Here is a 15,407-nt window from a genome sequence, read left to right on the forward strand (position 1 = left end):
TGGTTATAACATTTTTCAATTAAAGATCACCCCCGTGGATCCGCAAAACACATACGGACGTCTGAATGGAGCCTTACAGGGGGGTGATCAGGGAGTCTATATGGGGTGATCATGGGTTAATAAGTGGTAGGGGGGTGGGGGGTTGTGTAGTGGTGTTTGGTGCTACTTACAGAGCTACCTGTGTCCTCTGGTGGTCGATCCAAGCAAAAGGGACCACCAGAGGACCAGGTAGCAGGTATATCAGACGCTGTTAACAAAACAGCGTCTGATATACTTTTCAAGGGTTAAAAAAATCGCATCTACTGCCTGGCACCGAACGATCGCCGCTGGCAGGCTGTAGATAGAAACATAGAATGTGTCGGCAGATAGGAACCATTTGGCCCATCTAGTCTGCCCAATATACTAAATACTATGGATAGCCCCTGGCCCTATCTTATATGAAGGATGGCCTTATGCCTATCCCATGCATGCATGCTTAAACTCCTCCACTGTATTTGCAGCTACCACTTCTGCAGGAAGGCTATTCCATGCATCCACTACTCTCTCAGTAAAGTAATGCTTCCTGATATTACTCTTAAACCTTTGCCCCTCTAATTTAAAACTATGTCCTCTTGTAGCAGTTTTTCTTCTTTTAAATATTCTTTCCTCTTTTACCTTGTTGATTCCCTTTATGTATTTCAAAGTTTCTATCATATCCCCTCTGTCTCGTCTTTCTTCCAAGCTATACATGTTAAGGTCCTTTAATCTTTTCTGGTAAGTTTTATCCTGCAATCCATGTACCAGTTTAGTAGCTCTTCTCTGAACTCTCTCCAAAGTATCAATATCCTTCTGGAGATATGGTCTCCAGTACTGCGCACAATACTCCAAATGAGGTCTCACTAGTGCTCTGTAGAGAGGCATGAGCACCTCCCTCTTTCTACTGGTAATGCCTCTCCCTATACACCCAAGCATTCTGCTAGCATTCCCTGCTGCTCTGTGACATTGTCTGCCTACCTTTAAGTCTTCTGAAATAATGATCCCTAAATCCCTTTCCTCAGATACTGAGGTTAGGACTGTATCACTGATTTTATATTCTGCTCTTCGGTTTTTACGCCCCAGGTGCATTATCTTGCACTTATCAACATTCAATTTTAGTTGCCAGATTTTTGACCATTCCTCTAGTTTTCCTAAGTCCTTTTCCATTTGGTGTATTCCTCCAGGAACATCAACCCTGTTACAAATCTTTGTGTCATCAGCAAAAAGACACACCTTACCATTGAGGCCTTCTGCAATTTCGCTGATAAAGATATTAAACCATAATGGTCCCAGAACAGATCCCTGAGGTACCCCACTGGTAACAAGACCTTGGTCTGAATATACTCCATTGACTACAACCTTTTGTTGTCTGTCCCTCAGCCACTGCCTAATCCATTCAACAATATGGGAGTCCAAGCCCAATGACTGCACTTTATTTATAAGCCTTCTATGTGGGACAGTATCAAAAGCCTTACTAAAGTCTAGATAAGCAATGTCTACTGCACCTCCGCCATCTATTATTTTAGTCACCCAATAAAAAAAATCTATAAGATTAGTTTGACATGATCTCCCTGAAGTAAACCCATGCTGTTTTTCATCTTTCAATCCATGGGATTTTAGATGGTCCACAATCCTCTCCTTAAGCCTGCCGTTTCCTGTGAACTCGTTTACCTGCCGTTTCCTGTGAACGCACGCGCCTGTGTGCGCGCGTTCACAGGAAATCTCGCGTCTCGCGAGATGACGCGCCGGCGCGTCAAGGAGGAATGAATCTACCGCCTCCGGAATGCAATCCTGCGTTAGGTGGTCCGGAGGAGGTTAAAGAGCACTTGCCAACAAGATGAACTCTATTAAATCAAGCATACAACCCGGTGGGGTTGATTCTGCTGATTAAAATGATATCTGTCTTGTGAAAATCGGTTGTGGCACCAGAAAGCTGAGGTGCACCGAAGGGCTAAGCCCCACCCTAAACCTTTTTTTTTTCTTGTCGCAACCTGTTTTTACAAGACAAGTATCATTTTAATCAGCAGAATCAACCTTACAAGGCAGTATGCCTGGTTTCATAAGGTTGATCCTGCTGACAGGTGTTCTTTAAAGGAGTTTTCTTTAAGCTGATCACAAGGTTCTGGGACTACAGGGCAAATAAAGTGATATGTGGTTCCTACTGAAATCAGTCAGCTGGCCATTTACTGCATTGATTTGCCGGTTTTCCAGTGAGTGTCTGTCCTGGGTATCTTTCTATAATCTGGGGCAGAGGACCCCTTCTTCTTTTTTCCTTTTTCTATCAATACCCAATATATATGATCTGGTTACTATAATAATTAAGTAATAAGACTTTTTGATCCCAATAAATATATGAAATACACTTAAATCAATAACAACCTGTATCAAATCTTGATTTTTATAGCAGTGGCTTATCTGATCAGCCTGCAGTACCTACTCACTTGAGTTGAAAAAATCCTAGGTGATAGGTCACCAGGTAGAAGTAGTACCATTATGCTAGTATACTAATTTCTCCAGTGTCTCTTTTGTAGTTTGGTCAAGTGGAGCAACACAGTTAAGTCTATACGTGTCCGGGTTCAAGTCTCAAGAACTTTGGGCCAAGACTTCCAACAACAAGATCTACAAAACACAAAAGAAAGAAACACAAATTCCAGTGATTTATTCACCCAATGAGTAGCAGTGTTTCAGTCCTTTGATGGAGAATGGTTGAGCATGGTTCCATGGAGAGACTAAAACATTGCTGAACTTTTTTGAATTTCCTTGGAGTGCTGCTTCTTCCTTTTGTCTTTTGTAGATCTTTTGTACTTTGTGTGTTTTAGAATTTGTTTTTGCTATGAAATTTGCAGATAGAAGCAATAACTTCAAAATTCTGACAATGTTGTATCTACTCCACTGCTCTAAACAACCTCCATCTATCACTGGGAAGTCTTGTTTGGTTAACGCCCGCCATACACATACGTGTATTGTCATCCGAACCGATCGAGAACAGCTGATTCAGTTGACAACATATTGTTTATGGGGAGCTCCTGACTCTCCCTTAACAGATGATGTTGGGGGAGAAAAGGATCGAGCAAAATTTATTTTTTCGCCTGACCTTTTGTTCTCCCAGGAGATAGGCCAGCAGAGGTGTCTGGCAGCAGCTTTGTCCACTCCTCACTTTGGCAACACATACACATTTGGTCGAACTGAATAAAGAATCATTTGGTCAACAACTATTGAATGTGTATATGTAGGGGGGAGTAGGAGGGAGTCAGGAGACATAGCTGTCAGCCGAAGATCATTCAACCAACAACTATTGAATGTATACGGCCGGCTTTAGAGTTGGGATATTTAGAGATGAATGAGGCTAAGAAGAACTGTCCTGTTTCTCACTCCTAAAATACATAATTACTCATAAATATAAATATTGAGTTGTCTTTCTCTATTGAAGGGGTTGTCCACTTTTTTACTTTTTTATATTGATGACTTATCCTCGGGATAGGTCATCAATATCAGATTGGGGCAGGATTCCTGGCACCCCCAGCCAATCAGCTATTTGAACATAGCACTTGTATGAGCGCTGCCTTCTCTACACTGTTTATCTGGTCCCTGCCTCAAATGCAGCGGCGAGCAGTGTAATTAAAGCTCCTCCATGTCATTTACTTCAATGGGATGGCTCCTTCCTAATATAAAATAAGTGGACAACTCCTTTACACATTTGCTTGCTGCATAGTTAAAAAAAATTCACCTTTCAGAGTTCTGGGAAATCTGGGTGATGTCTTGGTTGCGAGCTCCAATGGTCACCATGTTGGATGAAATATTGTGTTATTAGCTCTGTCAAAAAAGGGCGGACTAAAATTACCCATAGAAAAATATGGTGCCTGCCATACCATACATATTCTATAGATATGGGATCCCTTTGTCGTTTTACACCAACAAATTATATATGCACCTTGTCCAGATCTCTGACTAAGGAAGTGTATAAACTATAAAATGCGAATATATCTGGGTAAGACCTTAGATTTCATGCAGAGGGGGGATGTGAAATCTTTCAGCAGTTGGCATCATGGATCTCCACCTCTCCTTTAAAGGATGCCGATTATGGCTACACCTTTCTAGAATATGAACCCTATTGGTAGCTAGAAAGCTTTGTTGTGTTGGTTGCCTTCATCTTCCTTATATAATTTCCACTGACATTTATTTTCCCCAGAATACAAAGGGATGAGAAGGGACTTCAGGTGCTATGACAAACCCTGGCAAGTAAACGCAAAGAAGCCGAAAAAGTCCAAGAGTGATCTTGCAGTTTGCAATATTTCACCACCATCTCCAGAATCTAAATCTTGTAAGTCTAAACGAAAAGTGAATGAATGCTGCTGTGCCTGTTTTCTGTTTTAGTGCTGTCATTAACTTTTCTAATAAAGTCTTTCCTTAGGATACCCTGCTGTTTTACTAGATGGCTCCTGCTCTAAGTGATTCCAGTAATAGCGGTGATTTAGGAATATATACAATTTTTTACTATGTGTGAATCTACCATTAAAGTGGTTTTCCACTTTTGAAGGGATTTGCCCACCATTATAAGCTTTTATGATTTATGGCAGTATAAGCCCGTTCCTAAAATGTCACAAATACCATAGGTGGCTAACATGTCATGGAAAAATCTCCACTTTAACATTTCCAACGTATTAAATTATAAGACAAAATACAAATTAAAGAGAGGTGTTTGCATGGGAAGGTTAAGGTCAATGTGCTAGGCTGTTGAGCCTTGAGGATAGCTTCCATGAGAAGGTTCAGGTCGATGTGCTAGGCTGTTGAGCGTTGAGGATAGCTTGGATGGGAAGGTCAATTTGCTAGGCTGTTGAGCCTTGAGGATAGCTTGTTGGTTCCTTTGAACATAAGCCAAGAACACTATACTCTGTCCTGGTCCACGAGTTCCTCTGTTCTATAAATGTCCAAGAAGGCATCCATTCCTCTAATGTTGGAGTTTAAAGATATTTACAGTAACACGGAATTACAAAGTGGGCAGCTTGTAGGAAAAAACATGAGTCCATTCTTCAGTAAAGAGAGCGACTATGGCAGAATAGATTGCCAGAGACCAGGTGAGATCAGAAGAGCACATTATATTGTATAAATTGGTAGCAGCTGACCAGAAGGGGATTTAGCATTTTTTCTCCTGTATTTTGTGGGAGAAAATTTGTAGATGAGAATGCCTTAGTTGACTCTTCACATGATAAACCTTGTTATAATTCAGCTTTCTAAGAAGACATCAAACTTGCTTGGTGTGAAGATCATTCATGTCCAGGAGTAGACCATGAGACCAGATGAATTGGAAGTTGCAGATTTTGTCCATTTACAATTATTCGCCAGACTTAAAAAATAAATAGTGCACTTGTTATGCTCACGCCTCTTAATAATAAAATGTAGTGCATCTCAGGATGTCCACGTGCTAGAAACTTAAATCTACGCCAGCTTACAAAAGTGGCTGGCGTGGTATAAACAGGTGAAAAATGGCTTTCTGGTGCTGTGCGTTTGGTCCCTAGAGAGGAAGGATCGCAGGCACAGCTTGATGAGAATATTGGACCTGGACATGGAGAAACCCGAAGGTTGCATCAAATTGTTGGGGCTTATTGTGTCCTATGATGGTTTACTGTTGTATACAGTATTCTAAATACTTGTTTTTGATGGCTTAAATGATGAATCTGAATATGCGACTTCTTTCTTGGTCGCCCAACTTTTTCTTTATTGGTTTCAAAGGCTGTGTGATTACCAGATAGAACAAAGTAGCTAACCTGAAGAGCATCTACCCTATAACCTTTGTCATTGGTAAAATATGTTACGAGGATTGGTTTTCACCCTCCAAAAGTAAATTTTGAATATTTCCGTTCGGTGACATCAAGCAGAGAGCTTTCCTGAGGATAGGCCATCCTTTAAAAGACCCTGGATGACTCCTTTAATGAAGGAAGAATTACACACATCATGTAGACAGTGGTGGCAGGACAATGGTATTTCTTTGCATAACTCTGTAACGGTTTCATGGTTTTCATATTTTCATCAGATATTATTTCATGATGTATCTAGCAGTTGATCATTATTTCTTCTTGGATTGTGGAAAGTGAGACATGATACACTGTAGCACTTGACACTTCTAATCTATGTGACTGCTGTTCCTTTCGACTCTGAAAACAGCCCTAAATCTGACAACCCAATAAAGGAAACTGTCAGTTTCAGATGGAAAGGATCTGTGCTGTGATTGCTTCTGAAGAAATGAGCTGTTGTGTACATGATTATAATTATTATGTCACACTTGCCAGTCTAAAACAAAGATATAATATACGGAAGTATAGAGCTCGTGTCTACAGGGGGATAACAATAATAGCATCTGATTGACGTAAAGTCCTGATGTGCAAATAATGAGATGTTTGATATTACTTTATGACCAGCTACACTGATGGATGTTGACAGGAGGCATAAGCCTAAGCCTTTGGCTGATATTAAAGGGTTTATCTTATATTGGGTCATATGTCATAGACGGAGTCTCTCTCTCTTAGGACCCCTTTTATAGGCTAGAGCACAGAGTCCTCTGGTGCACCAGTCGCTCAATATATTATATTGTTGGTCTTTACTGGGGAAATGATTTGAGGTCCACACCTTCCTTTGGTGATAAAATCTTATAGATAGGGGTTTAAGGTCAACAGGTTGATCATCCTGCCAGCTTCAGTTTAAACAAAGCATTGTCAGGACATATGGATGTCATAAAGTGGGGTCTGTCACTCAGGACCCCATTCATTCACCAGGCGGACCACATAGTCCAAGTGTTACTATGTTGGCCTCTACAGGGCATTGTGATGTTGGCTGCAGCATCCCCTGGTGACCACATCTGATAGCCAGGGGTTTATAAAGCTGGAGCCATACTGATTAGCTGATTTCCCCGCTGGCTTCAATTTAAATATGGGTTATTTTTCAAGGTTTTATTGTGTCAAGCCAGAGTCTTCCCCATTGACTTCTTTACCTATACTGATATGTTCCCCATAGTCGAACCTGCACCCTAATGATTCAGTCACAGTTATTTAGTCTTTTGTATGCTCCTCTTAGGCTAGTTTCACAGCACTGTTTAGTTTTCCGTTCTTTTGATCCATAAGATTTTTTTTTTTTTTTTTGAGCATCAGTTATGCGAATTTTGCATCCATTTTAGCTATTTCCATCTGTGATTGATTATTTTTGACGTGAGGAAAAATCCGCCAACAAGGATTTTTTTCTCCCATCTACAATAACGCATCTCAGGCGGAAATGGCTAAAATAAATAGATGTAAAATGAGCATAATGGATGCTCAAAATAAAGGATCCTTTTTTTTTTCTATTCTTCTGATTAGAAATATGGAAAACTAAATGGTGATGTGAACATAGCCTTACCCACTTGTTTAATCTACTGCAAATAAGGATAGTGTAAAGCTAATCAGTAGTCTCCCGGTAAACGGAGTAAAGCAGAGGCAACCATCGTCACTAACATGAATGGTTATTGTCTTGGCCACATTCTGCTATTCGGTGCCGTTTTCCCAGTTGGCACATAGCGGCAGCTTCCAACAGCTGAATGAGCTGTGCAGTGAAGTGGTTTCTACTGAGATTATCATGTTCCTGGTGATGCAGGTCATTAATATATTTATAAAAGAGACTGTTGTGTAACTGAATGCGCACACTGATAAGTGGATCGTGCCGACTGCCCCGGGTGAACTTGCATTTAGTAATTATTTAAAGGCATAGACTTTGCAGTCTGAGCTACATGGAGTCGGTCCTTAGTCTTAAGTACATACATCTATTTTGTCTAATTGATTGTTCTGTCTTTCTATGTTTTGTTAATATACAGTCAGGTCCATAACTATTGGGACATGGACACAATTCTAACATTTGTGGCTCTATACACCACCACAATGGATTTCAAATAAAACAAACAAGATGTGCTTTAACTGCAGACTGTCAGCTTTAAGGGTATTTACATCCAAATCAGGTGAACGGTGTAGGAATTACAACAGTTTGCATATGTGCCTCCCACTTGTTAAGGGGCCAAAAGTAATGGGACAGAATAATAATCATAAATCAAACTTTCAGTATTTAATACTTTGTTGCAAATCATTTGCAGTCAATTACAACCTGAAGTCTGGAACTCATAGACATCACCAGACGCTGGTTTCATCCCTGGTGATGCTCTGCCAGGCCTCTACTGCAACTGTCTTCAGTTCCTGCTTGTTCTTGGGGCATTTTCCCTTCAGTTTTGTCTTCAGCAATTGAAATGCATGCTCAATCGGATTCAGGTCAGGTGATTGACTTGGCCATTGCATAACATTCCACTTCTTTCCCTTAAAAAACTCTTTGGTTGCTTTTGCAGTATGCTTTGGGTCATTGTCCATCTGCACTGTGAAGCGCCGTCCAATGAGTTCTGAAGCATTTGGCTGAATATGAGCAGAAAATATTGCCCGAAACACTTCAGAATTCATCCTGCTGCTTTTGTCAGCAGTCACATCATCAATAAATACAAGAGAACCAGTTCCATTGGCAGCAATACATGCCCACGCCATGACACTACCACCACCATGCTTCACTGATGAGGTGGTATGCTTAGCATCATGAGCAGTTCCTTTCCTTCTCCATACTCTTCTCTTTCCATCACTCTGGTACAAGTTGATCTTGGTCTCATCTGTCCACAGGATGTTGTTCCAGAACTGTGAAGGCTTTTTTAGATGTCGTTTGGCAAACTCTAATCTGGCCCTTCTGTTTTTGAGGCTCACTGTCATGGAACCATGAACCAGACGTACAACAAGAGATAAGTGGAAATAAGAAGGCTTTATTGAAAATCAAGCTGTAAGGCAAAAGTCCAAGCGGATGGCTAAACCGAAGCAGGGTCTTGCGAAGCCAGAGGTCAGGAACCAGAAGGGTAGTCAGACGAAGCCTGGATCAGGAACCAGCAGGGTAGTCAGACGAAGCCTGGATCAGGAGCCAGCAGGGTAGTCAGACGAAGCCAGGATCAGGAACCAGAAGCAGCAGCAGTCTTAGAAGCATGTGAACACAGGAGGACCAAGCAGGGAACTGAAGCCACAGACCTCCTATATATATATATGAGCTAGGCATCCAGCTCCTCCCAGTGGGAAGGAGAAGCCGCAGGGTGGGAGGCTACAAGAAACCCAGAAACCAAGATGGCCGCCAGCACATGTCAAACGAAGGAGAACAGCAAGAAGGTAAGACCATGACAGTACCTCCCCCTCAAGGGCCCCTCCTCCGCGGAGTAAAGAACGGTTTCTGAGGGAAGCGTGCGTGGAAGGCTCGGAGCAAGGCAGGAGCATGGACATCTGCGGAGGGAACCCAGGAACGCTCCTCTGGACCATAACCACGCCAATGGACCAAAAACTGCACCCGACCGCGGACCAGGCGTGAGTCCAGGATATTGCTCACCTCATACTCCTCACGATTGCCCACTTGGACCGGACGAGGCCGAGGAATCGAGGAAGTGAAACGATTACACACCAGTGGCTTCAACAGGGAGACATGAAACACGTTGGAGATCCGCATGCCAGGAGGAAGGTCAAGGGCATAGGCTACCGGGTTTACCCTGCGAAGCACTCGGAAGGGACCAACAAAGCGAGGCGCCAGCTTGGAAGTGGGCACTCGAAGGTTAAGGTTGCGGGTGGACAACCATACGCGGTCTCCGACCTGGTAGGAAGGAGCGGGCGCTCGTCTGCGATCAGCCTGGAGTCTCTGGCGCTGCGCAGAGACCTCAAGGGACCTCTGGATCTGTACCCAAGAAGCACGTAGGACGGAAAGGTGATCCTCCACAGCCGGAATATCCTGGGGAGAGAATACCTCCGGTAACACGGCAGGTTGGAACCCATAATTGGCCATGAAGGGAGACGTCCCAGAGGAAGAGTTCACCGCCGTGTTCCTGGCAAACTCAGCCCAAGGCAGGAGGTCAAGCCAATTGTCTTGGTGATCGGAGACATAGCAACGAAGGAATTGCTCCAAGGCCTGATTGGATCGTTCTGCGGCCCCATTGGACTGAGGGTGGTAGGCCGAGGAGAAAGAGAGATGAATCCCCAACTGGGAGCAAAAAGCGCGCCAGAACCTGGACACAAACTGGCTCCCCCGATCCGACACAATCTCCTTGGGCAAACCGTGCAACCGGAAGACCTCCCTGGCAAAAATCGAGGCCAACTCTTGTGCAGAGGGTAACTTCTTGAGAGGAACACAGTGGCACATTTTGGAAAACCGATCCACAATCATGAGAATGACCGTATGGCCTCGGGATGCAGGGAGGTCCACAATGAAATCCATCCCCAGGTGTGATCATGGACGCTCCCCGGTGGCTATGGGTTGCAAAAGGCCCAACGGAAGGTGCCGAGGGGACTTACTCTGGGCACAAACGGAGCATGCCGCTACATATGCGGCGATGTCGGAACGTAGAGAAGGCCACCAGAACAGACGTGAAACAGCCCAGGACAGCTGATTCTTTCCAGGATGCCCCGCGGCCTTGGAGTTATGGTAGGTTCGCAACAACCGAGTGCGCAACTCCTCAGGCACAAAACATCTGCCGTTGGGTCTCCCAGAGGGAGCACCAGATTGAGCCGCCAAAATCTGCTCACCCAGGGGAGAGGTCAGGCTGGTGCGAATAGCGGCCAGGATCTGATTCGGAGGTATGACCGAAGTCGGAATCGACTCCTCCCCGGACAGCTCGGAGTACTGCCGTGATAAGGCATCCGCTCTGATGTTCTTGGAACCGGGTAGGTAGGAGACCACGTAATTAAAACGTGACAAGAACAGAGCCCATCTGGCCTGACGTGGTGTCAATCTCTTGGCCTCAGAGAGGTAGGTCAGATTCTTGTGGTCCGTCAGGATGAGAACCGGAACCACCGAGCCCTCGAGCAAGTGCCTCCATTCTTTAAGGGCCTGCACGATGGCCAATAACTCCCTGTCACCAATCTGATAGTTGCACTCCGCGGAAGACAGTTTCCGGGAGTAAAACCCACAAGGAAGCAGAGGACCCTCTGGTGTTCTACGCTGAGACAGAAGGGCGCCTACTCCCTTCGTTGCTATGTCTTTTTGGGCTGTTCTCTTACTGCAGACTGCTAGCAATAGTAAAAGAATGACACAACATAGAGCCATAAGAATAGATGTTCCAGAATCGTTATTACATTGGTAATGCATGTAGCTATTAAAATAGACATGTCAGGTGAGGGGAGAGATCCTCTTTAACAAAAGTCTATCAAACACCATGCTAAAACCAACATAATAAAACTACAACAAAACTGTGACGTGTGAACATAGCCCAAGACATGTTCTTTCTGGGGTTGATGGCGTTCTTCTTTATAAATATGTGGTTTATGTATATTTTATCATTTTCAGTACATTTTATTTCAATGTTTTTGCTTTCTCAGTGCCCAGATCTATTGAACACCCTAAATGGGACTGGCGGACAAAGCCAGAAAGCCAAGATTTTGATGAATTAAACCACATCCTTCTAGAAAGCAAAAAACTTGGTAAAGCTCTGGAGAATCTGTCACGGAGTAAGTTCAGAACATATGAGTGTCAATGTAAAACTGGTCAGTGTTTGTGATAAATTTACCCACTTCATAAATTCATGAAAATGTTCCTGAGTTTAATTTCCCAGGAAATCTACAATAATCAAGGAATGGTATAAATTAGTACAGCATTACAGTGGATGTACAGTATTGGGCCACATTTAGTAGTGAACTGCCCAAAAATTCTGCGGCACACTTGTCTTTGCCATTTTTTGTGCCGCACTGAACTAGGGGGCATGACCTAGTAAAAAAGGGGTGTGGTTTAAAATGAACCAATGTGTGCCAAAAGTGTCTAACCATTCATCAGATGTATCATCCAGCCTGATACAGGATTAGTAAATCCTGTCCTATAATCCTATAGATTATTTGTAGAATGATTGCTTTTTATTTAGAAATTTTACAAGATTGATTGTAATAAATGTGTTGTTTTTTTTCACAGGTATTGCTGTTTCAGATGAACTGGAACAGGTAATAGTGAAATATACTAGATGAAATACTTTTTTGTTTTTAATCTTAATTATAGTTATTGTTTCCATTAATCATTTTATTTATTAATAAAATAGATCCAGAGAACATTTCAAAGCTGTAGATATTAAGGTGATAGCAACTAATCTGATTCCACCTTTCATTTTCCAAAGTGGGATCTGACCGGCTGCTATGAGTAACTAAGATTTATACCAGATTTGATAAATATCCCCCTAATATATATCTTCAGGCTTACTTAAAGGGCATCAGTCAGCAGATTTGTACCTATGACACTGGCTGACCTGTTGCATGTGCACTTGGCCGCTGAAGACATCTGTGTTGGTCCCATGTTCATATGTGCCCTAATTGCTTAGAAAAATGAAGTTTTGATATATGCAAATTAACCTCTAGGAACAACGGGGAGTTCATGTTACTCTTAGAGGCTCAGCTCTGTCTGAAGCTGCTGCACCCTCTGCACTTTGATTGACAGGAATGTTTCCACTGCCTGGCCCTGTCAATCAGAGTGCAGAGGGTAGGACAGTTGCAGGGAGAGTGGAGCCTCTAGGTGTAACGGCAACGCCCTTGTTGCTCCTAGAGGCTCATTTGCATATATTAAAACATCCCTTTTCTATGCTATCCAATCAGTTATGCCAGTGTCAGACTGTGCAGGAACACCCCCCAAACTGGTAACACCAAGTAGGACCGTTGTTGCAGACTACTGAGAATTCATTTGTAACTTTAAGAAGGAGTAATAAAGGAACAGCACAACATTCATTTCATTTTTGTATCTTTAGGACACAAGAGCATTTAACTCCTCACTTCTGAGACCCTGTGTGATTGGAGAATGGGTGGGACGTGAAGACAATGACATTGACCCTTTAGCTTCTGAAATGATACAACCTCCTGTACCAAGAAATAAGAATGAACAGCACGAAGGGGATGAAGGCAGTGTTAGTCCTGCTGGGAGGTAAGCATCCAGGCTTGCAGCTAGTGCATATTAATTGTCACTCTTACCAGCTTTGGAAGGTAATGAAGGTCATACGCTGAAATGTTTGAGAAGGAAGACTTCTTCTAAAACACTCTTCTTCCTCAGGCATGGTTTGACTCTCCTGTTCTAATAGGCACACCACTATCTGCTTCCAAATTAGGTTCTCAGTTACAAAATACAGTACTTGTAAAAGTAAAAAAAAAGAATACAATACTCACTTTTTAAATCCACGCTATTCCATTGAAAGCTTCTTGTAGTCCTCCTGTGAGGATGTGTGCACGGAGGACCATAGAAGCATCAACACAGGAGCAGCAGGGGATTAATAAGGAGAGTATTGTCTTTTCTACTATTTTAACATGTATTTTGTGTCTAGATTTTCCTTTTTTTTTTAAACCCTATAATTGTCAAAAGGTTCCTAATCCAAGGTTGGGAAGATTGGGGAAACCAGATGGTTAGAAGATGTTTAGAAGTAAAATGTTCCAACTTGTTTCAAATTATTTTTGAAAGAAAAACTGAAAATACTTCCCATTAAAGACATCATCTTTGAGACTTTGGTGACACAAAATATGGCAAATTAATGGCAGCTCAGAACTGAAATCTGCCTCAGAACAGGTTGTTTTTGGTGGCATAAGCACTGCCAGATACGCTTCGGATGCCTCCTGCTCAACAGTTTGTTTTATTCCTTTCAAATTGACTTAATGTGGGAAAGAAGTCCCAAAATGCTCCAAAGAAGTAAAAAGCCACTTCTGATGCTTTTTAAAAAAAAAAAACAGCTACAAAAAAATGCATGCCCAGGCCACTAGGGCATGTATTTCCCATTGGAATCAATGGGAAGCTGTTTGGTGGTGTTTTGAACACGTTACACAGTGAAAAACACCCATTTTACATGACCAAATACACAGCGTTTTTTGTCCATGTAAACATAGCCTAAGAGATACTGAAACTGTGCCTAAAAGTGACACTTCCATCAGAAAGGGTATTTTTTAAACTCTATAAATAAACAATTTTACATTTTTTTTGCCCATCCTTTTTCATTTTGGCAGTACTATAACATTGAAAATTAAATCCGAAATATTGCTCAGAGAGATTTAAATCACATATTTTGTTAGGTAACCCATGGTTAGTTTACTGATACTATGTTTTCTCACCAGTAATTCTCATGATAATAGAAGGTGTAGAATTGGCATAGGAGTACAACAGCTCTATTGTTCTTTTCATAAGCCTAGATAAAGATGTCCATAGAAGAGCATTGCACGTAACACTGTAATGTGTAATGCTCTAATTGAGGCTCTACAGGGGGCATCTCTCTGGTCACAGTGGTGGTCTGAAAAAGTCCAAACAAGGAGTAAGTTAAGAGACTAGCACAGGAAATTGAATAAATGAGATTCTTATTTCCAGAAAACCATCCTCCTGATCTTCATTGAAAAATACTTACTTAGAATAATCATATGTTGATTGACAATATTTAATACAATTATAGAAGTGCACCTTTAATAACATTTGGTTCCCATGACTTTCTGGCTACATGGTTTACTTACATGTTTGATTTCTGCAGCAGAATGTATGCTCCAGACATATGTATGCCCATACGGTATATCTGCCATTGACTCCCATTGTTATAAAAAAAAAAAAACATACCGGTTAGTATATTTTATTAGGTGTCCGGTTATATTGGAAAGTGTAGTTGTCTGCACCTTTAAAACAGTTGACAAAAATGGTATTTTGAGTTGCCAAGTTCTACCGGCTAAATGTAAAGAGGATATTTTTTTAGTGTACATCTGGCCAAAAGAATGGGGGCTCTTTAAACATGTAAATTGGGGGCATTTCCCTGGGTCTAATGCTTGTTGTCTAAATGCAATGCACCAAAAAATAGTATAAACAATGTACTCTGAAACACAGCAAGATCAGCATAAACGTGAGGCTCTCAGAATATAGATGCTAAAACAGAAAAATACCTTCTTAACCCCTTTTTAAAATAAAGCGAATCTGATATCCTGCTGATCACTGTGGGTCTGGTTCAGAAGCCCCAGTAAATAGCTGTTGCCCCTAGGGGAAATTGTGGCTGGCCATTCACATACTTTTCAACATTTCAGTTGGTAAAATCGGGATATATAAAACGCTGCCCCTGGGAATGCCCTGAACCTGCCTCAAAACACCCACTTATGGGTGGAGTTTTATCCCATTTTAGGTTTGGGGCTGCGCAAATTTGCCAGGACTGTCTCTGAAAATCAGGGAAAATCCAAGCAAAATCGGCACAGCTGGCAAGTATGTAATATGTGGAAGTGCTGGTTGTTTTTGCTACAAGTTCTTCACTCTGAATAATAGCGGGATGTCTTTATTGAGTGACTCCTCACTAAGAACTGTCTGTGCTTGGTATTTCAGTCCAGGCCCCGTCACTTGTA

The 15,407-nt window shown here is 42.1% G+C and overlaps 1 protein-coding gene across 1 annotated transcript in view; it reads left to right on the plus strand.

Annotated features, from left to right (window-relative positions):
* C5H8orf34 (chromosome 5 C8orf34 homolog) overlaps positions 1 to 15,407 on the plus strand; it is a 304,643-nt gene that overhangs the window by 82,398 nt on the left and 206,838 nt on the right. Inside the window, exons 4-7 of the mRNA XM_044294965.1 lie at positions 4,205 to 4,336; positions 11,409 to 11,537; positions 11,992 to 12,020; positions 12,812 to 12,984. Of these exons, the coding sequence (XP_044150900.1) occupies positions 4,205 to 4,336; positions 11,409 to 11,537; positions 11,992 to 12,020; positions 12,812 to 12,984 (463 nt within the window). The remainder of the gene's footprint in view (positions 1 to 4,204; positions 4,337 to 11,408; positions 11,538 to 11,991; positions 12,021 to 12,811; positions 12,985 to 15,407) is intronic.

This window comes from Bufo gargarizans, chromosome 5 (genome assembly GCF_014858855.1).
Source record: "Bufo gargarizans isolate SCDJY-AF-19 chromosome 5, ASM1485885v1, whole genome shotgun sequence".
NCBI lineage: Eukaryota > Metazoa > Chordata > Amphibia > Anura > Bufonidae > Bufo > Bufo gargarizans.